This window comes from Drosophila ananassae, chromosome 3L (assembly GCF_017639315.1).
Source record: "Drosophila ananassae strain 14024-0371.13 chromosome 3L, ASM1763931v2, whole genome shotgun sequence".
NCBI lineage: Eukaryota > Metazoa > Arthropoda > Insecta > Diptera > Drosophilidae > Drosophila > Drosophila ananassae.
The window spans coordinates 12,052,755-12,078,100 of NC_057929.1; the positions used below are offsets into that span (position 1 = coordinate 12,052,755).

A 25,346-nucleotide genomic window follows, 5' to 3' on the forward strand; every position below is an offset into this window, starting at 1 on the left:
CATGTTGCTCCCCATGCACATTTCAAAATTTCGAAGGGAGTCCTCCAGAATTTTGACAAAAAATCTAAAAAAAATTGTTTCTCAGATTTTGATGCAGATTGATGGAGAATCGATCTACAAATCGATTGAGGTATTCCGCGCAAGGATCGGATAAAAATTGGCAAAGATATGGCCATCGTTGGAGGCTATATGTTGCTCCCCATGCATATTTCAAAATTTCGAAGGGAGTCCTCCAAAAAATTTGACAAAAAATCTAAAAAAAAATTGTTTCTCAGATTTTGATGCAGATTGATGGAGAATCGATCTACAAATCGATTGAGGTATTCCGCGCAAGGATCGGATAGAAATTGGCAAAGATATGGCCATCGCTGGGGGCCACATGTTGCTCCCCATGCACATTTCAAAATTTCGAAGGGAGTCCTCCAGAAAATTTGACAAAAAATCTTAAAAAAAATTTTTTCTCAGATTTTGATGCAGATTGATGGAGAATCGATCTAAAAATCGATTGAGGTATTCCGCGCAAGGATCGGATAGAAATTGGCAAAGATATGGCCATCGCTGGGGGCCACATGTTGCTCCCCATGCACATTTCAAAATTTCGAAGGGAGTCCTCCAGAAAATTTGACAAAAAATCTAAAAAAAATTGTTTCTCAGATTTTGATGCAGATTGATGGAGAATCGATCTACAAATCGATTAAGGTATTCCGCGCAAGGATTGGATAGAAATTGGCAAAGATATGGCCATCGCTGGGGGCCACATGTTGCTCCCCATGCACATTTCAAAATTTCGAAGGGAGTCCTCCAGAAAATTTGACAAAAAATCTAAAAAAAATTGTTTCTCAGATTTTGATGCAGATTGAAAAGATATAGCCCTCACGGTGAGTCATTTTGACCTCCCATTAATTTTTGATAACTTCGACGCCCTTTGAAAGTTTTCGGAAATGGGGTCAAATGATCGATGATTTTTAAGAGGTGGAATGGTCTAGTACCCCACAACTATCCTAATGAAGAGATGTCAATCCTTAACTGGACCAAGAACCTTCAATTTCTCTACAATTCAAGGCTGGAAGTCTTTGTCATTCTATGTGTCGTCCAAAGATCAGCGATTACTCAGTGGAATGATTTTCTGCTAATCTGCAAGTGATTATCTTCAGGTAGCTTTGTCGCCTTTCCCTAGAAAGCCGCCGCCCCATTTATAATGGATATAAAAACTGGGTCTTTGGGACCCATATAAACTTTGCGATATCGCTTTCAGAATTTTATGAAAATCCAAAGTGGCTATGGGGATCATCGCAAACTTAGCTATTTTTCGTGATAAGTGATAAGGAGAACTCGCTAATAACATGACCCTATATATAGCTCCAAAGTGGCACCATCAGCACAACATTTTGAAATGTCGCCGCGTTTACAACTGTTCCTGTTGGGGCTCTTATGTCCCTTGATCCTTACGGAATCCGCCTTTCTCAATACTCACATTGTGGGTGGGGACCAGGCGGATATTTCGGATTTTCCCTACCAGGTTTCGGTTCGTCTGGAGACCTACATGCTGCTCCATATCTGCGGAGGTAGTATCTATGCTCCCCGGGTGGTACTCACCGCGGCTCACTGCATCAAAGGCCGATATGCTTCTTATATCCGGATTGTGGCTGGCCAGAATTCGATTGCAGATCTGGAGGAGCAGGGAGTAAAGGTTAGCAAGCTGATCTACCACAGCGGATACAACAAAAAGACCTATGTGAACGATATTGGCTTAATTATCACTCGCGAGCCCTTGGAGTACTCCGTCCTGGTGCAACCGATAGCAGTAGCCTTGGAGGCCCCTCCTTCCGGGGCCCACGCGGTAGTAAGTGGTTGGGGCAAGCGTTCTGAGGAGGATGAAGCTCTGCCTGCTCTACTCCGGGCTGTGGAAGTAGAGATCGTGGACAGAGGCACTTGTGGAGCTCAGTACTTGACTAAAGATTATACCGTTACGGAGGAAATGATCTGCGCAGGATATCTGGAAGGTGGAAAGGATACGTGCAATGGAGATTCCGGAGGTCCTCTAGTCGTTGATGGAGTACTTGTCGGCGTTGTCTCCTGGGGAGTGGGATGTGGCAGGGAAGGATTCCCCGGAGTGTATACCAGCGTTTACTCCCATACCAAATGGATCGAAGAACAGGCCGAGCCATATATCTAGGATGTTTCCATATGAATAATCCCAGCACACTAACAAAAGCGGACAATACCATAGTTCGTTTTAATTAAAATAAAATCCAAATTAACATTTTTAATTATTCAAATTTTAGCAAAAGTTATATTGTTTATTCATATCCTTCATATTCATATCCTATATATCCTTAAAAATTTCAATATTAAAATGAATAACATTATAACGGAGATGGAAACCAGAAAGCCGTTTTTTAAACCGATTATTCGAAACCCAAGGTTATTGAAACTTTAAATCTGTGAAAATTTAAATCTGTAAAATAATAAAATCTTTATGTTACACTGAATGTACTTTATATACATATACTAGCAGTACCCTGCCACGTTTCGCTGTGGCCAATTGTTGTTGCACGCATAAAAAATAAGTCAAACAAAAAAGAATAATTTCTGCTTTGATGACAACTTTATAGTCATCATTTGGCATGCGCTCTAAAGCACTCTTAAACAACCTGACCAACGCATGATGTTCATGAAGCAGACACTGCAAGTCTTGAAGAATTGCTCGCTTCATTCCTGCATTGATCCCTAGGCGTCGATCAAGTTGTTCTTCCATGTTGCCCATGAAATATATTTGTAAAAATTTATTCTGTGTATCTTCGAAAGGTAGTAATGATCCAATTCGATGGTGAATCTGTCCTTGTATCTACAAAATAAAAACCAGATTCTTTAACTACATTCTATGTAAGTACAAAAATAAATACCTTAAATGTCGGATTAAAACCTCCTTCTTCGATAATGTCTGCCCCAAATGACGTCATTTGGAAACAACTATTGTATTTTCGAGTATTTGCAAGAAAGTGGCGTGATTCTTGTGTTTCGCCGCAAAGCAATGAATACAATGGCTCTTGTGGCGGAGTCAACACTGGCAATTTCACTTTACCATTAACGCAGCATAATCCAGGCGTTTCTCCGGAAAACTTTAATGCACCACAATACTCGCAAACAACGTCCATTTGCCCAATGCAAACGCTAGGATGCAAGCTGTAATCATTGCTGCAATCGTATCGAAACGCAGCTCGATTCAAATCAGCTAAATATCTGCGTCGCAAATTGAAATCTATTTGAGAAGCACGAAGTCGAGCCATACTATTGCGGCGCTGTTCACGTGCAATTTCTCGTTCTTCTTCAGTCCTTTCATATGCAATATTTTGTATTGTTCTTGCATTACGGATTTGTCGGGAAAGATTCGACCGTCTTGGTCGCGGCATTATTAATTAAACTTCACTTCACTTCAATCCACTTGTTAATTATTTATTTAATAGAAATAGTTTTAATATTGATTTCAGCGCAACACAATCTTTTTGGTTCGTTGTTAAATTTGAGACCCTGACTATGAATTTGACTTCGTTTGTAACTGACATTTTGACATTTTCTTCTTAGCTGTCTGCCTAAATAAAAAAGTATGGGCCAGGGAGGAAAGGGAGGAACGCTGTCGAACGGGACAAAAAGTATCCTATGTCCTTCTCCTGGCTCTAAGCTACCTCCCTACCAATTTTCACTCAAATCTGTTCTTCCGTTCTTGATTTATAAGTTGTGTAACATAAAACACGATGTTCTTTTATATATATAGATTTTTCTTGGTTAACATAAACGTTTTTTAAAAATACTCAGTGATAAAGTTTTCTGACCGATAAGCTTTCCGATTTTGAAGCTGAACCGGGTATGAATCTTTTTATCGATAGTTTGGCAAAACCTAAATCACGACATAAATTTCACGTTTATTCAGAGAATATCGATATATTGATATGTTGATATCAACAACCCTTCAGTATTCGTGAAAATTCGTGAAAATTCTGAAAAAGGAAAAACTCAGTCAATTGTGAGCCAATAAATAATCAAAAAAATGTCACTCTTCGGTGCGTTGATGGGCGACTTTGACGACGATCTCGGCCTGATGAAGTAAGTTTGAATATAAGCGGAAAACGGTGAGATTCATGATTGGAAAAGCCTCATTAATTTTCCATACGTGTGCACCCAAGGGAGGGCTCTTTGTGGCTTAGATATAATAGGTATAAGTTAAGCCCTATGAAGTAACAGAGGTGCTCTGGAAAATGGGGCAGAGGAGTTTAAGAAGCGCTTCAATAAGGTGATAAAAACGCATTCCCTTCAACTCGTGTGTGTGCGTAGAGCATGCCCGAAAAAGATGTAATAATCGATAATTTTAAAAGGCGAGCAACCTAAGCAACCGAGCCCCATACAGGCCTTCGGCCAGAGTTTAAAGTTACTCTGAATCGAATCTTTGAATTTGTAGCCACAAAGCAGGCTTGTACCTTTGTGTAATTGTCCCTTTCAGCTCTCCGCTCAGTTTGTTCTGTGTCAGTCAAAAGCACTTTAGGCTCCGTTTAGAATGTTTAAAAAAAGTAAGGGAAAATCGCGTAGTAAGAGAACAAGCCAACAAGAAAACATGGATCCAAAGTACTGTTTAGAGTTAGAATATAGGCGTCCAATAATGTCCTCCCTCGTTGCAGCAACCACATGAACCACACCATGAACGCGATGAACATGCAGATGCGCTCGATGAATCGTCTAATGAACTCCTTCATGCCGGATCCGTTCATGCAGGGAAATCCCTTCGACGCGGGATTCCCCCAGAACGCCTTGATGGAGCGCCCGCAGATGGGTGCGATGGCCCCCATGGGCCTCTTTGGGATGCCCATGATGCCGAACTTCAATAGGTTGCTAAACGTTGGTAAGTGTCACCCGACCCGAAATGTCACCACAAAGCTGTTTTAACAAGCGCTGTTTAGATATCGGCGGGAACTCTGGAGCCTCCTTCTGCCAGAGCACCGTGATGACCATGTCTTCGGGCCCCGATGGCCGTCCACAAATATATCAGGCAAGCACCAGCACCAAAACTGGCCCCGGGGGTGTTCGCGAGACCAGGAAAACAGTTCAGGACTCGCGCACGGGCGTCAAGAAGATGGCCATCGGACATCACATCGGCGAGCGCGCCCACATCATTGAGAAGGAGCAGGATATGCGTTCCGGCCAACTGGAGGAGCGTCAGGAGTTCATCAACCTCGACGAGGAAGAGGCTGAGCAGTTCGATCGCGAGTTCACCTCGCGCGCAACTCGCGGCGGCGGAATTACTCAAGGACATCGCGGTGGGATGCAGGCCATAATGCCGGCTCGCCCAGCAATTGCCAACACGGCATCCACTGTGACCATTGAGCCGGTGGAAGACGACGACGAGGACGATGACTGTGTGATCCAGGAGCAGCAGCCACCAATGCCGCGCTCCTCCGGTGGCCGGCACATGCCCCACTCGCCCTCGGCTGGTCAACACAGCAGCAGCAGGTGAGTGTTCCCATGCAGCCCGGCATACGTGTCCACTATCCGTGTGCGTGTCCGGCCGTGTGCACTTAGGATTAGCCAAACAGCCCTTTGGTGACTCCCTGCTCCCGACTAACATCCCCCCTGCCAAGCAATTGTTGCTAAATCAAAATGTTTGTATTTACTTGCAGATATAATTACTAAGATTTAAAGTACATACAGTATATTTTACTAACTATCCGATACAAAAATTGCATTCTATAAATTTCTGCTAATACATTTCAAACTCTGCGAATCCAAACGATACTTGATACTTGATACTTGAGGTAGGCCTCTAAAGAGTTAAGCTCAACGTTTTTGGTTCGTTCTATTTTTGGTTTTGCCCACCGACTGCTCCCTTCGCTCGCCAAGTCTCAACCACTCACAGAAACAGTACAGAACCAGAGCCAACTGAAAAGGTTTCGCTACTCAGAGCTTAGCTCGACTTTCGAAAACGTATTGTAATCTTTTTGAACTTTTCTCCGACTCGTTTTCATAACTTCGACTACGACTCCGACATCCGCGACAAAAGCAGCTCCGTCGCAGCAGCAACACCAGCAGCAACCGTCTACGATATAACTGGCGGCCACAACAACAACTATGGCAGCTCGCGTCGCCCGTATCAGCGGAATGGCCACGGTCACGGGCACGGGCTTGCCACGCCACGCCGCCCACTGCGAACGCCTCCGTCCTCGCCGCTGGCCACGGTTTCCAGCGGAAGCCACTCTATTGCCGGCACTCCAAGGTTTGTTCCCTCGCCATCAGCAGGACCCAACGCTTTGGGCCTCACCCGCTTGCGCCTCGCTTTCATGACAAATGTATTAAGTAACCTAGGCACCGATTTTCCAACTTTAAAGTTTGTCCGATTCTAAGTTGTAAAAGCATAAACTTTTATTCAACCTCATCCGAAACTATTTCTTCTGTTGGAGTGCCTGTTGGTACTACGAATAAGCTTAAGAGACATCATAACTTAAGAGAGCCGCGTTTATTTTTTTTGGCAATTCACTCATGTTATTAACGACATCTTGCTATCTTCTCTTCTCAACCTTTGACATTCTGGCACCTCCTGTTCCCGCAGAGATTGGCGTCTGTATAACGCACGAGTCTACCGAAAGTAGAGTTCAGACCGAAACCAAAAGAAAGCAAGAAACTAAACCGTAACTTACGCTAATCCTGTAATCATACGCAACTAAATCAACGAAGCACTGCGATAAGCTAAGCGGTCGTCGACGTAACCACATATTGCACTCCGCTACTAACCGAAGGCGACGCCACGCTACGCTGCCCCATCGCCGCGAGAACTACGATCTTGGGCAACGCAACACAGCAACCAACATAACAACATAAAACACCACATCGCCTCCGAACCAGGGAGCTACGTGTAAGGCTGCCACTCACATCCCACACACATCTATCTCTACCTCCTCTGTCTGCATACTCGCAATCTGCGCCACGACCCGCGACGCCCAATTGGCTACCACCGACGCTAATCAAATTCTAACGCTGTTGCTGCTGCTGTTGCTGCTGCCGTTCTCTACTAACGAACACGAATCCTCTGGTCCGACTCCAGCCTCCCAGACTCTTCATCCATCACCACAACATCTCACTTCGGCTCCCGATCCCCTCCCCTCATTATAATTACAACTTGAAAACTGTCTCCATGCCCAACGAGTTTGTGCATTTTTAGTTCATTTTCTAACCACTCGATATCCAAGACTCTGCTCCCGACTAATCTGTTTGTGTTCTATTCCCCGTTTAGTGTACATCCGCATCCCTATGCCGCCAGCACCAGGCGGCCGCAGTGCTTGAAGCACCACCACACAGACGTAGACGGCGTGACGGCCCACAAGGGACCCAAACGCGGCAAGAAGCAGTAACCACTCCATACAACCCGACAGTCCACCACTCGCCCTGGGAAACAAGCACCGCTCTTTGTTAATTAGTAGAAATCAACAATCATTTTTCACATTGGGGACAAGGTTCTTTCGGCCCGGTTCTGTGACGTCCTGCGCCTATTCAGCCCCACAACACTCCTAAAAATATGCATCAACTCCACCCACAGTCGACGCGCAGGACCACCACGAACTGCACACCAAAACCAATTCGCTATGAAGTGACTGTTCAATGCCGGCAACTCAATCCAATCCAATCCAACGTACCACAACACAACCAACCTAAAATTGTATCAAAGTTATGGGAATATAATTGAAATTCTACTTTAAGTTAAAACCACCTTCTGATGGCTCTCAAGTTTATAGATTCCTTAGCTTTAAATTATGAGATCGGCTTCGATCAATTCGAACAGTAACAGTACATAGCATTACAATTACAACTCCCCTATATTTAAGAGTTAAGTAACGTTGATGTGAATTTAATTAAACGGTAAATACATAACATTAGAAAATCAAGTCCCACGTCTTCTAAAATCTAAACTAAGCACGGATTGCGGCTGGATTTAGTCCACCATCTCCATTTGCGTCTCCTCCGACTCCCGCCAGTTGCGCTGGACCATTTCCACGAGCTGCTTCCAGAAGACCGTCTGGCGCAGGTAGTTGGCGAGGCAGGCCAGGATGAAAACCCACGCCAGGCCCAGGTAGTAGTCCGTGTGGACCACGGGCACGTTGGGGAGGGGCTCACTGCGCGTGCGGTTGATGATGTGTGGGGATATGCTCTGCGGGTCCACTGTCTTCACGTTCGTGTGCCGCATGATGAAGCGGCCGAAGCTGCGCTTCTCCGAATCGGCCCATGAGGGATCGTACTTGATCAGAGGTCGTCCCTGGTGAAAGATCATCAGCGTGGGCAAGGAGACTATTCCGAACTCGGCGTTGAAGCGACTAAACTCGTACGCGTCAATGTAGGCGATTGGCAGCGTGGGAAAGAGGTGGGGCAGGAGGTTCATAATGGGAGCCACTCTAGCGCACTCCAAGCTGGAGACGGTGCAAAAGTGTACCACTACACAGCTCCCCGGCTCGTGGCGCTTGGTGGCGTTACCCACGGGCTTCAGCAAGTTAATTATCTCCTTGGAGCTGCCCATCATGAGCAGGCCCGGTTCCTTTCCAGTGCCATTCTCTGGTGTTTCTGGCTGCAGGCACTTCATTAGAATCGGAGGCTTCCTGATTGGCGGTAGCTGGGTCAGGTGCAGGATGTGTTCGTCGTCCGGGGCGCAGATGCGACGCTCCTCCAGGAGACCATAGGTGTTAAAGCTGTAGTGGCACTGGCCACGGGATATGCCCAAGGACTGGAAAGTTACATTCGAGACGAGTCCGAAGTAGTGCAGGGCACTGAGCAGACCAGAGAGTTCCGCTTGGGCCTGGGTGAGGCAGGTCACTGAAAATCAAGGAACTTTAATAAGCCCGCTAATAATCATTCCCATTATTATTACTTACAAAAGAAGAACAACAGATTTGGATGCATTTGATTTAGAGGTGCAGAAACATCGGAAAACTCATCGATAATATCAATCTTTTCAAAATATCGATTGTTTGAATGTGTTTTGATCCCCAGTGTTAACGGCGATGGACTTTGCAGAAATACCAAAAAATTACCAAACCCGTGACAGTGTTGTCGGTATTTTTTACTACCTGATTGCTATCCACACAGGAGATCAATAAGTTTACTAATTTTTTTGCCTTGTTTTGTTTCTGCTCATCACACCAGGAATTGCCCTGCCCGCTTTTCGGGGAATTCAGCTGGTGTGGGATTACATCATTGGTGGCGTAAGATTGACCCACACGATGACGGAGCCTCGCCTGGAGTTGGAGAGCGTACGCCTGACCACCTTCGGGGAATGGCCATTAAACGCCCCAGTTTCCGCGGAGGACTTGGTTGTCAACGGATTCTTCGCCACTGGCAATTGGCTGGAAGCCGAGTGCAACTGGTGCCACGTGCGCATCGACCGGTGGGAGTACGGCGATCAGGTGGCGGAGCGCCATCGTCGCTGCTCCCCCATCTGCTCAATGGTACTGGCCCCCAATCACTGCGGAAACGTGCCTCGGGGTCAAGAGAGCGACCAGGAGGGCAACAATGTCGTGGACAGTCCCCAGTGTGCCTGCCCCGACTTGCTGTTGGAGGCAAACCGCTTAGAGACCTTCAAGAACTGGCCAGTGAGTGATAATATTTTCAAGGTCTTTGCGTTTCGAATATTTTAATGGGTTGTCTTTGTTGACTGCTTTCAGAATCCCAATATTACACCCCAGGCCTTGGCAAAAGCTGGCTTCTACTACCTAAACCGACTGGATCATGTGAAATGCGTCTGGTGCAACGGAGTGATTGCCAAGTGGGAAAAAAATGATAATGCGTTCGACGAACACCGACGCTTTTTCCCCCACTGTCCTCGGGTGCAGATGGGACCACTTATAGAATTCGCTACAGGAAAGAATTTGGATGAGTTGGGGATCCAGCCCACTAGCCAGCCCCAGCGTCCAAAGTACGCTTGCATTGATGCCCGACTGAGGACATTTTCAGACTGGCCCATTGCGAATATTCAACCGGCGGATGCACTAGCCCAGGCTGGACTGTACTACCAGAAAATAGGCGACCAGGTTCGCTGTTTCCACTGCAATATCGGCCTGCGTTCCTGGCAAAAGGAGGACGAGCCATGGCACGAGCACGCCAAGTGGTCGCCCAAGTGCCAATTCGTTTTGTTGGCCAAAGGTCCCACCTATGTGCAGGAAGTGCGAGAGGCAGCAGCGGCTAGTGCCAGATCTCCAGAAGCTACGGCTCCTGCTCCCTTGCTCCAGGCAGAGGTCCTAATGGACGAAGCACCGGCTAAGGAAGCCTTGGCCTTGGGTATTGATGGTGGAGTGGTCCGCAACGCCATACAGCGAAAGCTTTCCAGCTCAGGCTGCGCCTTCGCCACTCTGGACGAGCTGCTTCATGCAATTTTCGACGAAGCAGGCGCCGAAGCTGCTCTAGAGGTTAGGGAGCCGCCAGAACCCAGTGCGCCCTTTGCGCCGGATAGCTGCCAAGCCACCACCAGCAAGGCAGCATCTATAAACTCCGATTCCGCACCAGCAGTGCCACAGGCTCCTGTCCCCGTGTCCGTGCAGGAAGTAACAAGCCTAGCGGAGCAAATGCAACAAACATCAATGGCCGCGCCAAATGGAAACTTGTCGTTGGAAGAGGAAAATCGCCAGCTGAAGGACGCGCGACTCTGTAAAGTGTGCCTGGACGAGGAGGTTGGTGTAGTGTTTCTGCCTTGTGGACACTTGGGTGAGTGATTTAGTTTTCAAGTTGATTAACTTTGTATTAATGTATTTTTTTACTTCAGCTACATGTAATCAATGCGCCCCCAGCGTAGCCAATTGTCCCATGTGTCGGGCAGACATTAAAGGATTTGTACGCACTTTCCTATCGTAAAACTGTTATGCACATCAGTTAGTTTTTATATTAAATGATTGTTTTTATTCTTCGAGACAAACCAATACGCCAATGCCTGTGATTCGTGCAGGCAGTTACAGTTCAAATAATCCGGTGATTAGCTAATGAAATACCTTTGATCGTCTACTAGTACTTGCATAAGCTGTTATCATTACTAATTATATCACTTTGTGTCCAAGAGAGCTCAACCTGTTGGACGGTTGGCAGGCAAGCGCCCCTCCTAAGATATAGCCTCCGGATCAAATTGTTGTCCTCGTCGAGGGACGGGTTCGCCTCTACATATGGACCCTGGAACGGACTTTTCTTCAGGAGGCACCAGCGCTGATACTACCGTCCTCGGAGGGTATTCACCGCTTCAGTAGCATTAAAGAACGGCGTTCTGAAACAACAGGGCTACGAGGAACAAATTTGTTAGTCAAAGAAACTATTGTAAAATTACAAAGGGTTAATCCTACTACTTGACCTTTTTTATTTGGTAGTTTTGGGAGTATTGCTGCAATCTTTGACAGTATCTGGCCGTAGGAGAGCGAGGAAAAATGCTCTCTACTAGCCGTATCTAATATATATGCACATCTTTGTAAATGCAATGGGAGAATTGAGACTCTAATCCGAGCTATTAAACTTTTTGAACTTCTCAAACGGTCGCGGTATAAAAAGAGAAACTATCGATAAAATAATATCGATATTTTCAGTGACTCGTGTGCCTTCTCAACCATAGTAAACTGGCCACCACCAACGCTGATCTTAAAGCAAACGCCAGTCCAAAAGTGAAAATAACTGAAAGAAATTGTAAAGACTAAGGAGAATCGAAAAATAATAGCCAAAGTGTCGAACCCGCGATCGGGTGTGAGAATTCTGCTGCAGTGAGCTGTATCTGGGGCGCGGAAATCGGAGTGGAATCTGCTGCATTGGAGTGGGGAAAAGAAGTGAGTAGTTTCGTCGATATTCGTGTGGCAAGTGGATTGGAGTCTATAAAAAGTAGTTCCCTTCGGCGGAAAACAAAGCGACGCACGCATACATAAAGGCGGCAGCCAGAAGGTTCGTCGAGGGGAGGGGTGAGCCCAGACCGCGACGCGTATCCCCAACCCGTAGAGTGACTGATCAGCCAGCCATTAAGGTATTCCCCAGCCAACCGAAGAGCCTAATCAGCGTTTTTTTTTCTGCTGAGGCACAGTTATACATATCCGCTTTTTGTTTACTTCTGGCGAGAACCAAAACACAATCGTGGTGGATCGTGGTGGTGCAATTGACCCAGGCTCTGGCTCCCCCGGAACAGTGAACGCGGGGGAGGCGCAGTTGCAGTGCAGGGGACTTGGGGGTGGGGACTCTATTACTCATTCGAGGCGTAACTATGTCGATTGTTTAGTGAATGTCAGTCTCGTAGCAATTGCAACTTGTCCGCTGCGGCGAGCGGAGAGAAAAACGCGTTTGCTGCACCTGGGTGTTGCCGTAGCCGAAGGTCAGAGGAGGAGGAGATGCGGCGGCCAGGCGGAGTTTCCACGGCAGCAGTTGCACTTGAAAAGCGACGACGACTCTAATTATTTTGTTTACTTTCGTGCGGTGCCAAAATGCGAAAAAACGAGAGCGCCAGCGAAATTTAACGGTACGTGGTGGAGCTACAGCTGAGCGGTCTCCGGATTCCGGATTGTGGGAATTCGCCATCAATAGCGCTGCGTCGCTAAATAATTTGACCTCTCGAGCCAGCAATTATTGTACGGATGCTGGTGCCGACCATTCTATTGGCTTCAGACCCAGCCGAGACCCAAGAAGTGCAAGTTGTGTGAGTTTCGTGGCTTTTATGGCACGACAAATCAAGCGAAGGTCACGGCTAAACATATGCAAAATAAAATAAGCCGAGCAGCGAGAGCAGCAGCCAGCAGCCAGCAGCAGTCCAACTAAAGAAACTCGAAGCTAACGCTTTGTGATTCAGTCAGATCGAGATACCTGTCCCAAAAGCGGGCAACAACAACCGCACTTTGACGTAAATCGAGGTAAGGTGCCGATGCCGACGATCTGCCCCTCCCCTAGACTCTCTAGATGGGCTGGCCGCCTTGGGTATCGTTAATATAGTGCCTAAAACTGAGCGGACGTACATTCACCTGAGGCTGCCTTTCATACTCTTTCCCCACTCTACTCTTTCCGTTTTTGCTGGCACTTGTTTGCGGAGCGGCGCACTCACGTGCAAACATCCATAAACGCCAGAGCACGCGCTTGTTTGCATTTGATTGCATTTTTGCACTTAATGCGAGCTGATGTCCTCACTGACCTGCCCCAGCAGTCCAGTTGCAATCGCTTCAAACTGGCATAGATTGTGGGGGAATTTGCAGTATCAGTGTTATCATCGTTCTCTTCTGTACTTCTAGCACGACCCCATACCATCTCCGCCTCTGCCGGCGCTTGTTTTGCCAATTTAACTCAACGGAGGCCGTTGGAAATGCCCCAAGATGTCCAGTAAGGAGCAGCTAGTCGCCGGCCGCGATTTCAAGCGAAACTCAAACGCCTACGCCAGTCTGCCGGCCACAGGCTCGTTGTCCGGAACTCCTGGAAAACCGCGCAGCCGACAACAGCAGCTAGAATCAGCAGCCGAACAGTATGGGCTCTCCCGCAGCTTGTCCAGCGAGTCCCTCCGGCAGGCCTGCACCTACTACGAGGACGACCTGAGTGACGAGGACCTCATCGAGATCCGACAGACCCCGCAGAGCTTCCACCATCCGCTGGCGAAGGCCGATCTGGAAGTGCAACCAATAGGCTTTAGGATGGGCGATGGCCGGGGAGATACGGACGAGACCAGTGCCTTCTGCGGCAGCCAGGAGATGCAGCCGGTTTCACTCAGCACGCCCGTCAAGCAGGGGGCGGAAACGGACGAAGCTCTCTGCGTGCTTAGCGAACTGGACGCCATCCTAGATGGGCACGACGCCTCCCAACTGTTCGGTACCGGTTCGTCCTCCGGCAGCGACGACGACAAGGTGGAGGACTACCTCATGGATCTCGACAATTATCTGGAAGAAATGGATAATGCCCTGAGCCGCGAGGAGTCGCTCATAATCATGGACAGGAACTGCGTCAAAACGGAGTCCAGAACGAGGACGCTACCCTTGAGCATGAAGCAGAAATCGAATATGAAGCGCGGGGCTACTTTAGAAGCAACATCGCACGAGGATTGCCAAAAGGATCCCCACCTAAAGAAATTCTATAGCTGTTCTCTAAGGGGCTCGAGTCAACCAGGTAGGGATTCGGTGCTGCAGTAGAGTTTCACGGAATTACAGCCTTTGTACTTTGCAGCTTCTTCCAGTTCACCCTTGGAGCCAGCCTCTGAGCCCATGAGGGACATATGGCGACGCCAGTCCATGCGACGCGCCATTGAGCAGGAGGAGGAGGCCACCAAGTCCTCGATCAGCGAGGCAACGGGGGACAACCTGCCCACCTTACTGGTGGAGCTGCCGCTGCGGCGGGAAGAAGCCGAAATGCGACGCTGCTACTCCCAGAGCGACTGTCAGGGAGCGCCAGCCCCAATGCCCAATGGCTCGCAGATGCTGACGGATGCACACATCTTTGACAACCTGCTGCAGGTGACGACGGCCCGAGCCTCCAGCGAGGAAGCGCGTCCCCGCCAATACGGCCGGCGCCTGGAGGGTCCACCCACGCCGGTCCGTTCCTTGGTCATTGGTCAGAATCGACCGCAGAGTGCCCCGAATCGAGTCCAGACAAGGGAGCGGCCGCCCCCATTGCAGGAGACTCCAACACACGCCTGTTCGGAAATCAGCTCTGCGAGGTCCTCGCGCATGCACAGCCCCGTTTCGCTTCCCTCGGACAGCAGCAGCAGTAGCAGCTCTGCAGACCAAGATCAGGAACAAGACGATCCGGTGCAGACCACGACCATATGTAGCGCCACCAGCACCACGCCACTGGAGCCAATGCAGCACCCCCTCCAGCTGCACGTGCGCGAAAAGTTCGGCTTCAACAGCCAGTGGCCGCATGCCGGAAGTCGGACCATGGCGCTGATTGGGTGCACGTTGGGGGTCTTTAATCTCTGTCGCTTTGCCGTTCTGACCATTAACTTTGGTGGCAACTTCTTGCTGCAGTTCCTATTGCTGTCGGTTGTCTTTGGCATCCCGATCCTCTGGCTGCAAATGTGCTTGGGTGCGAAGATTCGAGCAGGACCCGTCTCCATGTGGAAAATAAGTCCAATTTGCGCCGGCGTTGGCATTGCCCTGGTGATGGTTCAGTGCTTCCTGGCCTTGTACTCGACAGTGTCGTTGGCTTGGATCCTGGTCTACTTGCGCGACGTTTTCCCAACAGCTTCTCGCTCTAACTACCGCTGGCAGGAGCTGGCCTTTCCTTATCGCTACGATGCGTCGAATTTCACGGGTAATCTCACTCAGACTGTCGCCGAATACTTCAATGTGGTGGTGCTGCAGCGGCTCCATTTGACCAAGCATCCGGATGCGAGTGGCGTGCGATTCCATGTTAACGATCGGGTAAGATCCAGCACCCCTTCTCCTTTCTCCATCTAACTGGTAATCTCCCTTCAGCAGCTAGCCTTCTACTTGGCTCTGATCTGGACAGCCGTGTTTCTCATACTCTGCAAGGGGTTGAAGTCCTTCGGCAAGCTCTCCTACCTTATCTACAGTCTGCCGTTGGTGACCCTTGCCGTGGTGACTGCAAAGTTTGCCTACGTCGTGGATCCCAGGAGTCTGCAGGTTAGTCCCACCGTTAGCCATCATCAAAGAGTTCTGAGTAATAATGTCTCATTTTCAGAACGTCTTCGCTGCCAGCAACTTTGATGACTTTGTGGTAAACTCCAACAGCTGGGCAGCGGCCACCCAGGAGACCTTTCTCACGTGGGGATTGCTGGGAGCCTCGGTCATAGCCATCACCAGCAGAAGTCATGCCAGTGCCGGCAAAGGGGCTTTGAGGAGAGACGCTATATTCCTTGTTCTCATTTCTTTTCTGGGTCTGGGACTGGTGGCTATGCTGGCCTTGTGCTGCGTCCAGATTCTCTGGCAGCATGGATACGTCTATGTGCCTGGGTCTTTCGGTAAGCACGGGTGTGATGCAGTTGCCTTCGGAACACATTAAAACTGAACACTTCTTGTATCTCCACAGAAAACGCCGATTGCTACACGTCCATTTACTCCCTGCAGGCGCACACCAACCCCAACCTGCTCTCCTACCCCCCTGCACTGATGCCGCACTATTCCTCCTTCATTGGCGAGACCTACCGCAGGAACCTTACTGTGATCCACGTGGAGAGTGGCTTCCAGGCCCTGCGCTTCATATCTGAGCTGTTTCCGGCCGTGCTCTCTCTGGCAAGCGATAGTGTCTCATGGGTTTGGGCCGCCGTGTCCTTCAGTTGCTTTGCAGGATTCGGGCTGGCGCAGCTGTGTGTGATGTGGAAGCCGATTTCGAGTGCTCTGGGCAACTCGACCAGTTCCGTGCTACTAAGCTGCGTGACTGGCCTTCTCCTAAGTATTCCCTTTGCCACTGAAATGGGAATTTCCATTTTATACTACGTGGACTTTCTGCTGGGCGGCTCGTGGTTCATCCCTATCATCTGGACAGCACAGATCTTTGGCGTATTCCTGATTCGAGGGCGTCCCTATAACGGCGACGATCTGGTCAACGATCTGAGACTGTGCGGCTCGATGTCAGCTTTTCTGGCTTTGTCCTGGAACGTTCTACTGCCCATTGGCCTGATTACGCTCTCTGTAATTGATTACAAGGCCTCGCTCTCCAACCAATTCTATTACTGGCGTGGGAAATCCTACTTCTCCTACTGGTCGCGAAAGATGGGAAGCCTCATCCAGATCGGAGTGCTTCTTATCATTCCTGTGACTGCTATTATTCAAATCTACCGATACCTGAGCAAAGGACCCCCGGATATACTAGAGGTACTCTATTTTTGAATCCGGATCATACATATATTGACCCCTCCATCCGAAACTTGCAGCGTATTCAGCTTTTGTACCGGCCCCCGGAAGAGGGCGAAGAGTCTCGACGCCCTTCAGCCCGTCAAGGCGACCTTCAGGGCCGTCGGAACGCTATGGGCCAGACAGCCGAGAGGGCGCAGCATGACGCTCAACACGATGCTCCTCCCAAGTACACCCCACCTCCGTCCTACACTACAGCCACTGGAGCGAGACTGGCCAAACTTCTACGGCAGAGCATACGGCGCAGCGTGCGCAGGTAAGTGGATTTTCTCTTGGTGTACCCATCGGAATGACTTCTAACTATGTATTCTCTTCAGGGTGCTTGGCGACTCCAGTCGCACTCGTCCTGTCCTGTCCATTGATGCAGAATCCGCATCTCCCGTGTCGCCGCCGGACTACCTGACCATACTAACCAATCCGGCGGGCAGCACATCGAATGCGGACGCTTCTACGGCGTCTAGTAGTAGCCCCGTGTCTATAGAAATCGGATTGCGGCCGGCTAGTTACGCACAGCGCTCGCAGTCGCTTGGGAGAAAGCTCCATCGCTCGGACACATTGACCGTAGAGCGCCGTCCCTACACGGCAGAAGATGTGGTGACCATTTTGCGTTCTTCGGTGCGACATCGCCAGTCCTCCAGAGCCGCGGGGGAAACCGCCAGCACCTTGCCACGTCCTCCAACAGCAGCCTCCATGTCCATCCATATGGAAGACGTTTCATTCCGCTCCATCGAAAACCTCGTACTGAATGCCGAACCACTGGATAGGACCCCCGGCGTGGAACTGGATCTGGAACAAGAGGCTGGGCAGGCGGACGAGTGTGCGCAAAATAATACATCTGTGATTTAACTGACTAATATCGTAGCGTAACTCTCTTGCGAATTGCATATCCACTTGCTTTTTTAGACTTGATTAGCCATAGGTATAAACAGAATTTTAGCAATACTTTTTATTTACGCGAATAATAACGAATAATTAGTTGGTATGGTCCGAAGACATACTTTTTTATCCAAATATTTGAAGTTTTTTTGGGGGCCCTGTACACATGGTCTACGTGCTTTGCCATTAAAATGTTCGATTTGGTGGTTGTTTTAACGTGACCAGTAAAAAGGGGAGGTTCATGGATATATAATAACATTAATCCTTCTAATTTGGAAGTAAACACGTTACCAGGATGTCTCGAGGGAAAACCACTCTAGAATAGGGAGGCTTATGATTTGCATCGGGTTTTGAACTTGACTATTTGGCGCCTCAATTTAAAAAATATCGATAAAAAGTAGCGACTATCGATGGTGCCTGTGATCCACCTCTATTTCAGGGCTCCCATAAAAAAATACTAAAACTCTTTCTTAAGCGAAAGGGACAGAAATTTACCGGGCTCGATTGAACGATTTGAATCATAAATAAAATAATCTTTCCTTCGTTTACTCTTAATTTTTTTTTTAATTCGGGGGAAAGCGTCGTTTCTGTGTTGAAAATCGACGAGACATGTATTGGTTAAGCTTGTTACGTAGTGCTGGGCACACTAATCCTGCAGCCGAGTGGGCCCGAATCTCAAAAATTCAAAATTCGTGTATCTGTCGGATTCGTATTTGTATCTCGCAGTAGAGCAGACGCAAACCCGCTTAACGGCGAAACGAAGTTTTTGGATAGAGCGGACGCCGCGGAGTTTTCGATTTCCGGATTTCGGAGAGGAATCGTCGTCGGTGAATTAAATTTTCAGCACCAACAAAAAAAACAAATTATAAGTGAAGAAAATCCAAAGGACTAATTTAAATAACGAACTATCAACGCGTATCTTTCGTCGGAAAGTTGCAATGTTTTCGAAGCCACGCATCTGAGGCACTTAATGCCGCGACACCGAAGTTAAAGCCGAAGTTGTACCGCCGCCATCGCCGTTGCGCCCCAGGTCGAAAAGTGCTCAAACAAGATTTCCACTTGAAATTCCTGAATTTCGTTGTCTGCGCAAATCGAAACGAATTGAAATATAAAAGCGCAATACGAATCAAATTTAAGTTGCGGCTCCAAGTTCTCCTCCCAGCCCCCCTCTCGTACGCATTTTGCTGCAAGTGTAGTGTTGTGTGTGTCCAGTGTTCTTTGTTTGTCCTGCCCGCTGCCCGAGTTAGAGGCCTCGATTTGGATTAGCTGTGTGTTTGCTGGACGAAAACGGTAAGTGAGTGTCCTTCGCCCCGACTCGTGTATGTAGTTACTTGCTCCGGGCTTGTGGCAGTGGGCTGGTGGCTGGTGGGTGCCAAAGCCCTCGCACAAGCATCTACTCACAACTTATTTTGCCACAATTTGCTGTAGTGTTTTGTATTAGCATTTTTATATCCCGCCTCGCAAAGTTGACAAACAAAACGCACACGCTCACAAAGGATTTCATTACGTCCTGTCCTGGGTGGGACGCCAACGTAACGCCAACCCCCCGCGCTCAGGCCGTCTCTCTCAGGCCCAGCCGAATAATTTGGTTTTCGTCCTTTCTCCTGCTTCTCCCGCATAGGGTATGCAAGGGTATATGGACACATGAACTCCGGAGCCAAGGAAAAAATATCCGATTCCGGACCAATTGGACTCCAAAGCACGGTCTAGGGTATGAGCTCTTTGAATGTCATGTGGTCCTTTTGATTTCTCGTCCTGTTTGTTCTGTTTGTGTATCTTTTCATTCGGCTTTCGTACGAATTGCGTAGTTTGTAGCCTGTATCCTTCCTTCCCCGCTCTCTCTCTCTCGCTGCCAGTTTCTCGTCCTGCATCGACGTACACAAGCTCGCCATAAATATTTCCCAATATCGAATAAAGGGGCGATGAGACAGCCTTTTCCTGTGCCGACCCGCCGCCTCCTATCTCCCCCGGCCGCCTCGCTCTAATCTCGGGGGACACTAATGTTTTACGACAATTCCTACGCCGCCCAGAACAGACCTAATGCACACATCAATGGCAAATTAGATATACTCTACAGCAACGCACTAATAACAATCATTGCGAGTGTGTGGGCTCCCATCCAAGACGATTGTTTTGTTGATTTGGCTGTTACTTCCAATACATTTGAGGGACATTTGAGAGATCTGCCACCGGGAGGCGGGGAGCGGTCCACTTACGGCTGTCGTATGTCTTGTTCATTGCCGAGCAAATGGAAATCGTTTTGTTTTTGTTTTTCCAAGTGACAAATTTCCATTGCCTTCCGCCGCCACTAATCGCTTACTCTAAAGGACTCTCGGAAGACCTCAATTGCGGAGCCCCCACCTCGAGTGAAGTACAAGACAAGTGCCCATAAACGTGGCAGTGGGGAAGGGCAACGACTTCACGATATCCTCCAAGACTCTGTTATATTACTATGCAATAGTGTCCTGAATACGGACAATAGTTAGTACGGATAATAGTACCCCCTCCTCACTTCAATCTTGAAAAGCGAACCACTTTCTTATCGCTCCGACGCTCTATTGATTAGGCTTCAAGTCCAGACTTCCCCCGACTCAGATTACTACTACTGACCGACTGGCTCGGAAAGCACAGAGCCCAGATCTGTATAATATACATGTCGGTGTCACCGTTAATTCGAAGACATCCCCCCGATGCCATCGGCCATCTAAATTACATTCCCAAACCCTTCCGATTTCCAACAGCCGATTTCCAATTCCGATTCCAATGGCCAGCGATGCTCTGGTAATTAGTTGTGAATTGGATTTGGGATCACATAAAAGTGTTGATTATACACTTCGGTGGCCACGCCTCGTCCCCCACCGAGAGCCCAGTGCTTTGTTTTTGTTTGGATTTTCGGGGCATTGGGGTAAGCCGTGCGTGGTGAAAGCCTAGGAGGGAACTGGCCGGCAGTGGCCACATTAGATTGAATCGCTCGGAGGTGCTACTGGAGACCTGCTGAAATGTCTGATGAGCAAGATATACTGAGCGATCCGACAATTAATCAATTACAGGCCAGTAATCGGAACTGAGTGTTTCATAAACTGGTACTTTTGTCTGGAAATCTTCCGAAGAGATCGTCAAAGTCGGGCCCCAAAGTGGCCGTCCAGAGCGAAGAAAGAGAAGGCCCGCTGGCTGGCTCCCAGCCCCCACCTGGCCCTCGCTCCCCGCCGTTTTGGGCCTGCCAAGTGAAATGACCTGCCATTTTGTTAAGGCCAAAAAAGATAGCCAAGAAGAGACTGGGCAAAAAGCCCGAGTCACAACTAATAAGATTGAGTCGCAGGGGGGACGGGCGAAGATAAGCAGGCGGGCAGCCGATCGGAGGGGCAGGGTTAATGCCTTATCGACATGCTGCAATCTATGTATTTAATTGACTCGACTGCAATTATAGTGTACACTCTATATACGAGTGGCTCCGGCGGGTAGGAGCAGTGTATGTATCTTCTTTCCGCAGACAAAACGTCGTAAAATGGGAGAGAAATACTTGCTTATAATGATTTCGCATAAATCGTGACTACTCGCCAAAATGAAAGGCGAGAATTTATACTAAGAGTGTACGTGGTGCAGGCCCTGTTGTTGCTTTCGTTGGTGCTACAACAAGTTACAATGTAGGCACCGCTCCACTCGCATTTGGCTGGAGTGTCGGTCGGTGTCAGAGGCTAGACCCCGGGCCCCGGCTTCGTTCCTGCCCCCAGTTCCCGCTCGACAGACTCTCGAGCTAAAGCTGGATTTGTGCACAGGCTCTGGCCATGTCGGAAAGAAAAGGTTGAAAACCTGTAAGTGGGGACAGTTCGCGGCGACTCCTAGTGATGCGCGCGTGATATTGCAGTCCTCGGGACTCCAGTCTGGTGTCTCCGAAACCCTTCTTCCGCCTGCTATTGGAACTGTACTCTGGCCTGTAGTATTATCTTCTTGAAGAGCATTCCATCCTCAGAGCAAGAAGCTGACAACACTTCCAGTCATCGCTGTTGGCAGAACCCGCTTAGGGGCAAGGCCCAGTCGATGTATCCAGCCACTGCCAAATCGTTAACACTTGACACCGCATTCCCTCCATACCCGATACCTTATTCCCAGAATTTCAGCCTACCAGCATAGCAAATGCGATCTGAAACTGAATCAAGAATAAGACCTTAAATGATATTTGATTATGGGCGATTAGTAAAAATTTTATAATGGCCTCTCCCTCCCAATTCTCCCTCCCAAGGTCTGAGCATATTTTGGAGCTCGCAAGCCCCCCCGATTTCATGCTTATCATTAGGCCCGACAACAGTTCTTCCCAATCACTCATGCAACGAGAAGAAGTCTTCCCATAATTAACGCCGAGCATCATGGTGGGATGGGTGCGGGACGGACCTGGAATTTCTATGCTCCGCTGCACACAAATGATGGGAGACGGCCAGTGGACAGTCACTCAGACATGGCAATTGGACTGCTCCGAGAGTGTCCCTATTGTTATAGTTTGTTATTTGTTGTTCCTCCCATGTGTAGGTGACTGCCTTCTGTCGACGGGCCCTCGGGACGGATTTATTAAAAGCGAGCCCATACAACTCTGTCGGGGGAGGGAGCTGAAGCTCGGAGCGGTCGGAATGCAGTGGTCAGATGGAGAGCCGACTTCTATTTGATATATTGCAGGCATCCGGTGGAGACAGCACTGACGTCGACGTGATGCTGCAATAAAATCTGCGTCGACTCCTCATTATACATAATACCCTGCCCATAAAAGCGGCATCCCAAAAATCCAATTGCTTCCTCTGGCCACTGTTTCTATTCCAGAAAGAGTTTCAGAGAACGGTCGATAGCGGAACTGACTTTAGGACACTAATATTATCCCCTTAAAGTTTTCTTATTTAAATGGAAGTTTCCAAATCTCAACATCTATGAATGAAAATATAGTGTTCCAACGGTAATGCCGAGAGTACTTCTTTCGAGAGTAATGAACCATGCTTTCGGTGAATGAAACTCCTGCTCCAACTCCAAAGGGTGTCTGGGCTTCGATGTGAAAGCTCTCGGCAGACTTTTCTCTCCGGGCTCACCCCCCGTGGACTGTCATTGTGGTTGTCACATTGTCGCCGTAGTTGCCTCCTGCTCATCATTTGAAACCTACACACAATCTCTCAAACAAACCAATAAAAGAAACCGTCTGTTGTGGCCCCGACCCTTGTTGGGGTCTGCGACTGGTTCTGCTCCTCTGGTTTCGTGTTCTGGCCAAATATTTAAGCTAGTCCCACGTGGAAAGTGAGGAAAGTCCGAGCCAATCTTCTCATGGCTCGTTCCCCGAAATGTGTCGCATCGTTTAATTATATATTTTAAATTTTATGGGCTAGTTTGCATTTACATGCAAAGGTTCGGTTCGGTCGCCCTCGGAGGGCCGTAATATGTATATTTATATATTTTTATGTGGATGATTTGATTTCGGTTGTCGGGGAAGCGGCTTGGCTCTGCACACAATGGCCTGATAATGGAAAACCGTGGGACAGTGACACCTGGTGGTCGGTTCCGGCCTCGGGGCTCGGGGACTGTCTCTGGGCAGCTGATCTGCATATCGGTGCCCCTTATTTATGGCCCCAAGTTTTCAATTTTTTGGTCTTGCCGGACCATTAGTTAGGATTACCGGACAATTATGTCGCATTTTGGTGTGGCTAATAGTTGTTTATTTACACAATTACGGACTTAGGCCTTTCTTTGGTTGAATCAGAAGGCTAAGACCATTCGTTCCAGGGTTTTCTTTCGTTTTTGTGGATAGTGAAAGTTCTGAGAATCGGGGAAGTTTTTCAAACAAATTAAAAGCATCGGTGGGCTTAGCACTGGGCAGCCCCGATAATGGACTTTAATTGATTCTTATAGGGGTGGGTGCCATCGAATTGGGTTCTCCGCTCCTTTGTGGCATATTTTGTGGCGTATCTGGCTTCGATTTCATTGAATCGGATACAAATTGTTTGAATTGCGGACTTTAAATGAGTTCCTGAAGCCGGAATTGAAACTTATTCAGAGCTATGACAATTTTTGCTTATTTGAATCGTTCTTGGGGGGTTTCTGGGCATTCCTAGTAATTAGTCCCGAGGGACAGCCAGGGGCATCCTTTGAAACGCAGTCCCTGGCACTTCGATCGATTGCCATTAGCTGGAAATGCAATCCCTCGGGGGCAGCCTTATCAGCTCCCTTATCGGATATTTTTGGGGTTACAAGCTCTGTCGATCATTTTCCCAGTCTCTCCGACATGGATAGCTTAAACAACCTCCTCCCGAAATACAAACACCGGAAACGTGGCCCATAAATCGGTTTCTGGTCCCCCTTCCCACGGTCGGGTGGAGCACTGATGGGTCTGTTGGATTGATCCAAATTGGTAACCCCCCGATCTAGCTCACTTTTTTGGAGCATTAAAGAGCAATATAGTTCTTAGAGGTAATTAATTGGAAGATACTACGATGGACTGGCCTAACTTTCGAGTAAACTACGGCGTACGCCTCTGGTCTCTAGGAATCCCCGTATCATGTTTATGTTGCACGCTTTAGTGGAGCCGATCCAAGCGGTGGAAAGCTGGTGCTTATCTGCCACTCTCTGTTTGATGTCCGATAAGGTTTTTTCCTAAAAAGACCCTTTCCTCCCCGCCCCTGGGACCCGTCCAATCGAATCCAATGCGATTCGGTTCTCCGGTGCAATCGAGGTATGGAAAGCAAACAGCCTCGGCCCGTGGCCGTGGGCAAATTAAACAGAGTAAGTGAAATGGTTTCCGCTCCGCCTTGCAATTATGGTTCGGGATCGGGACTGCCATTGTCTCGCCGGGCGTGGTCGGGTTAAGGGCACCCGGACTGAGAGTTCCCTCCCCTTGCCAGCCTTGGCGCAGATCACTTTCGAGAGTTTTCAGTTCAAATTAAATTAAAGCCAGTTAAATAGGTTAAATAGAAAGAAGGGAATCGCACCGCGAACCACCACCAATCTGGAGTCGGTGAAAGCCACCCCGTCCAGCCCTCGGCCTCGGGTGGAACAATCTGTTTGCTGCCTATCGCCGTGCAAACAACTTCGACGTGTGTGGATTGTGGCAAGTATAGGGGAGACAGAAACTCATAAAAATTCCCAACGATTTGTTTGCGGGTCGCAGGACTAGCGAATATCCTGGGAGCGGATGAGTGGTGGGCTGGTGAGGGGACTTTCCATTCGATCTGTTATTAATTATCTAATTTTACTACTTTGTGTGACTTTCCTTTACAAATATTTACCTTCCTTAAATCCCTATTAATTTTTGGAGGAACGGACGTGCTACCGTCTCAATGCCACCTACTACATCACCATTTCAATATTCATTTCCTGCCACGCAGTCATTTATAGCCCCTTTGTGGTCTCCCGCTTTCCGCCCCCAGTCCCGGCGAAAGGTTTCGCAATTGCAACACCTCAACCGCCGGCGTGGTGAATGCCCCCTTCCAGGATCTTCCATCGTCCCATCCCGAGGCCTGCCCACCTCATCCAATCTATGTGCGTCCCAAGCCCCGCTCCTTGGGCCTTTTTAATGCTTTTAATTTTTGCTGCGCCGCCGGAGAGCGCCCGGAATGAGCACTAAAAGTAAGCCCAAAAAAACGTATTTGGGGGTAAGATGTTGACGCCACGGTTAGG

The 25,346-nt window shown here is 48.5% G+C and overlaps 6 protein-coding genes across 14 annotated transcripts in view; 5 read left to right on the forward strand and 1 right to left on the reverse strand.

Annotated features, from left to right (window-relative positions):
• Positions 1-1,369: 1,369 nt before the first annotated feature.
• LOC6496177 (trypsin alpha-3) lies at positions 1,370-2,384 on the forward strand. Its single transcript, XM_001960343.4, has one exon. The coding sequence runs from the start codon at positions 1,394-1,396 to the stop codon at positions 2,174-2,176; it is 783 nt and encodes a 260-aa protein (XP_001960379.1). The 5' UTR covers positions 1,370-1,393; the 3' UTR covers positions 2,177-2,384.
• Positions 2,385-3,928: 1,544 nt separating this feature from the next.
• Positions 3,929-7,739, forward strand: LOC6496178 (myeloid leukemia factor). 7 transcript variants are annotated; one of them, XM_001960344.4, is made up of 5 exons: positions 3,929-4,104; positions 4,674-4,894; positions 4,953-5,502; positions 6,050-6,262; positions 7,277-7,739. In XM_001960344.4, the coding sequence occupies exons 1-5, from the start codon at positions 4,049-4,051 to the stop codon at positions 7,392-7,394; spliced, it is 1,158 nt and encodes a 385-aa protein (XP_001960380.1). In that variant the 5' UTR covers positions 3,929-4,048; the 3' UTR covers positions 7,395-7,739. The 7 variants fall into 7 exon arrangements, 6 of the variants coding, with proteins under 6 accessions (XP_001960380.1, XP_014763655.1, XP_014763656.1 ...); XM_014908170.3 differs by lacking the exon at positions 3,929-4,104 and adding an exon at positions 4,462-4,620; XM_032451176.2 differs by lacking the exon at positions 3,929-4,104 and adding an exon at positions 4,462-4,620 and having other exon boundaries at positions 6,053-6,262.
• Positions 7,735-9,048, reverse strand: LOC6494411 (thioredoxin domain-containing protein 15). The gene is made up of 2 exons (XM_001960345.4): positions 8,904-9,048; positions 7,735-8,844 (listed from the first exon to the last, which is right to left on the reverse strand). Exons 1-2 carry the CDS (start codon positions 8,929-8,931, stop codon positions 7,973-7,975), a joined length of 900 nt encoding a protein of 299 aa, XP_001960381.1. The 5' UTR covers positions 8,932-9,048; the 3' UTR covers positions 7,735-7,972.
• A 36-nt stretch (positions 9,049-9,084) lies between these two features.
• Positions 9,085-11,353, forward strand: LOC6496179 (death-associated inhibitor of apoptosis 2). Of its 2 annotated transcripts, XM_014908173.3 has the most exons (4): positions 9,085-9,539; positions 9,612-9,620; positions 9,693-10,728; positions 10,787-11,353. In XM_014908173.3, the coding sequence occupies exons 1-4, from the start codon at positions 9,252-9,254 to the stop codon at positions 10,873-10,875; spliced, it is 1,422 nt and encodes a 473-aa protein (XP_014763659.1). In that variant the 5' UTR covers positions 9,085-9,251; the 3' UTR covers positions 10,876-11,353. The 2 variants fall into 2 exon arrangements, with proteins under 2 accessions (XP_014763659.1, XP_001960382.1); XM_001960346.4 differs by having other exon boundaries at positions 9,087-9,620.
• Positions 11,354-11,592: 239 nt separating this feature from the next.
• LOC6496180 (sodium-dependent transporter bedraggled) lies at positions 11,593-17,837 on the forward strand. Of its 2 annotated transcripts, none has more exons than XM_001960347.4 (8): positions 11,593-11,822; positions 13,260-14,121; positions 14,179-15,374; positions 15,429-15,596; positions 15,655-15,934; positions 16,003-16,787; positions 16,847-17,082; positions 17,144-17,837. In XM_001960347.4, exons 2-8 carry the CDS (start codon positions 13,341-13,343, stop codon positions 17,670-17,672), a joined length of 3,975 nt encoding a protein of 1,324 aa, XP_001960383.1. In that variant the 5' UTR covers positions 11,593-11,822; positions 13,260-13,340; the 3' UTR covers positions 17,673-17,837. The 2 variants fall into 2 exon arrangements, with proteins under 2 accessions (XP_001960383.1, XP_032307066.1); XM_032451175.2 differs by having other exon boundaries at positions 15,432-15,596.
• A 505-nt stretch (positions 17,838-18,342) lies between these two features.
• Positions 18,343-25,346, forward strand: part of LOC6496181 (protein slit) — a 36,488-nt gene continuing 29,484 nt past the window's right edge. The window contains exon 1 of the mRNA XM_001960348.4: positions 18,343-18,992. The gene's annotated coding sequence lies outside the window, so the exon portion shown is untranslated. The remainder of the gene's footprint in view (positions 18,993-25,346) is intronic.

Bases quoted from the DNA above. Each gene is read 5' to 3' on its own strand.
- LOC6496180 (XM_001960347.4), top strand. From the start codon at position 13,341: ATGTCCAGTAAGGAGCAGCTAGTCGCCGGCCGCGATTTCAAGCGAAAC. The intron at 15,375-15,428 runs GTAAGATCCAGC...ATCTCCCTTCAG, and splicing joins GATTCCATGTTAACGATCGG to CAGCTAGCCTTCTACTTGGC. The intron at 16,788-16,846 runs GTACTCTATTTT...CGAAACTTGCAG, and splicing joins GACCCCCGGATATACTAGAG to CGTATTCAGCTTTTGTACCG.
- LOC6496177 (XM_001960343.4), top strand. From the start codon at position 1,394: ATGTCGCCGCGTTTACAACTGTTCCTGTTGGGGCTCTTATGTCCCTTG.
- LOC6496179 (XM_001960346.4), top strand. From the start codon at position 9,252: ATGACGGAGCCTCGCCTGGAGTTGGAGAGCGTACGCCTGACCACCTTC. The intron at 9,621-9,692 runs GTGAGTGATAAT...GACTGCTTTCAG, and splicing joins AGACCTTCAAGAACTGGCCA to AATCCCAATATTACACCCCA. The intron at 10,729-10,786 runs GTGAGTGATTTA...TTTTTACTTCAG, and splicing joins TCTGCCTTGTGGACACTTGG to CTACATGTAATCAATGCGCC.
- LOC6494411 (XM_001960345.4), bottom strand. From the start codon at position 8,931: ATGCATCCAAATCTGTTGTTCTTCTTTT. The intron at 8,845-8,903 runs GTAAGTAATAAT...CTTGATTTTCAG, and splicing joins AAATCTGTTGTTCTTCTTTT to TGACCTGCCTCACCCAGGCC.
- LOC6496178 (XM_014908170.3), top strand. From the start codon at position 4,553: ATGTTTAAAAAAAGTAAGGGAAAATCGCGTAGTAAGAGAACAAGCCAA. The intron at 4,621-4,673 runs GTACTGTTTAGA...CCCTCGTTGCAG, and splicing joins CAAGAAAACATGGATCCAAA to CAACCACATGAACCACACCA. The intron at 4,895-4,952 runs GTAAGTGTCACC...AGCGCTGTTTAG, and splicing joins CAATAGGTTGCTAAACGTTG to ATATCGGCGGGAACTCTGGA.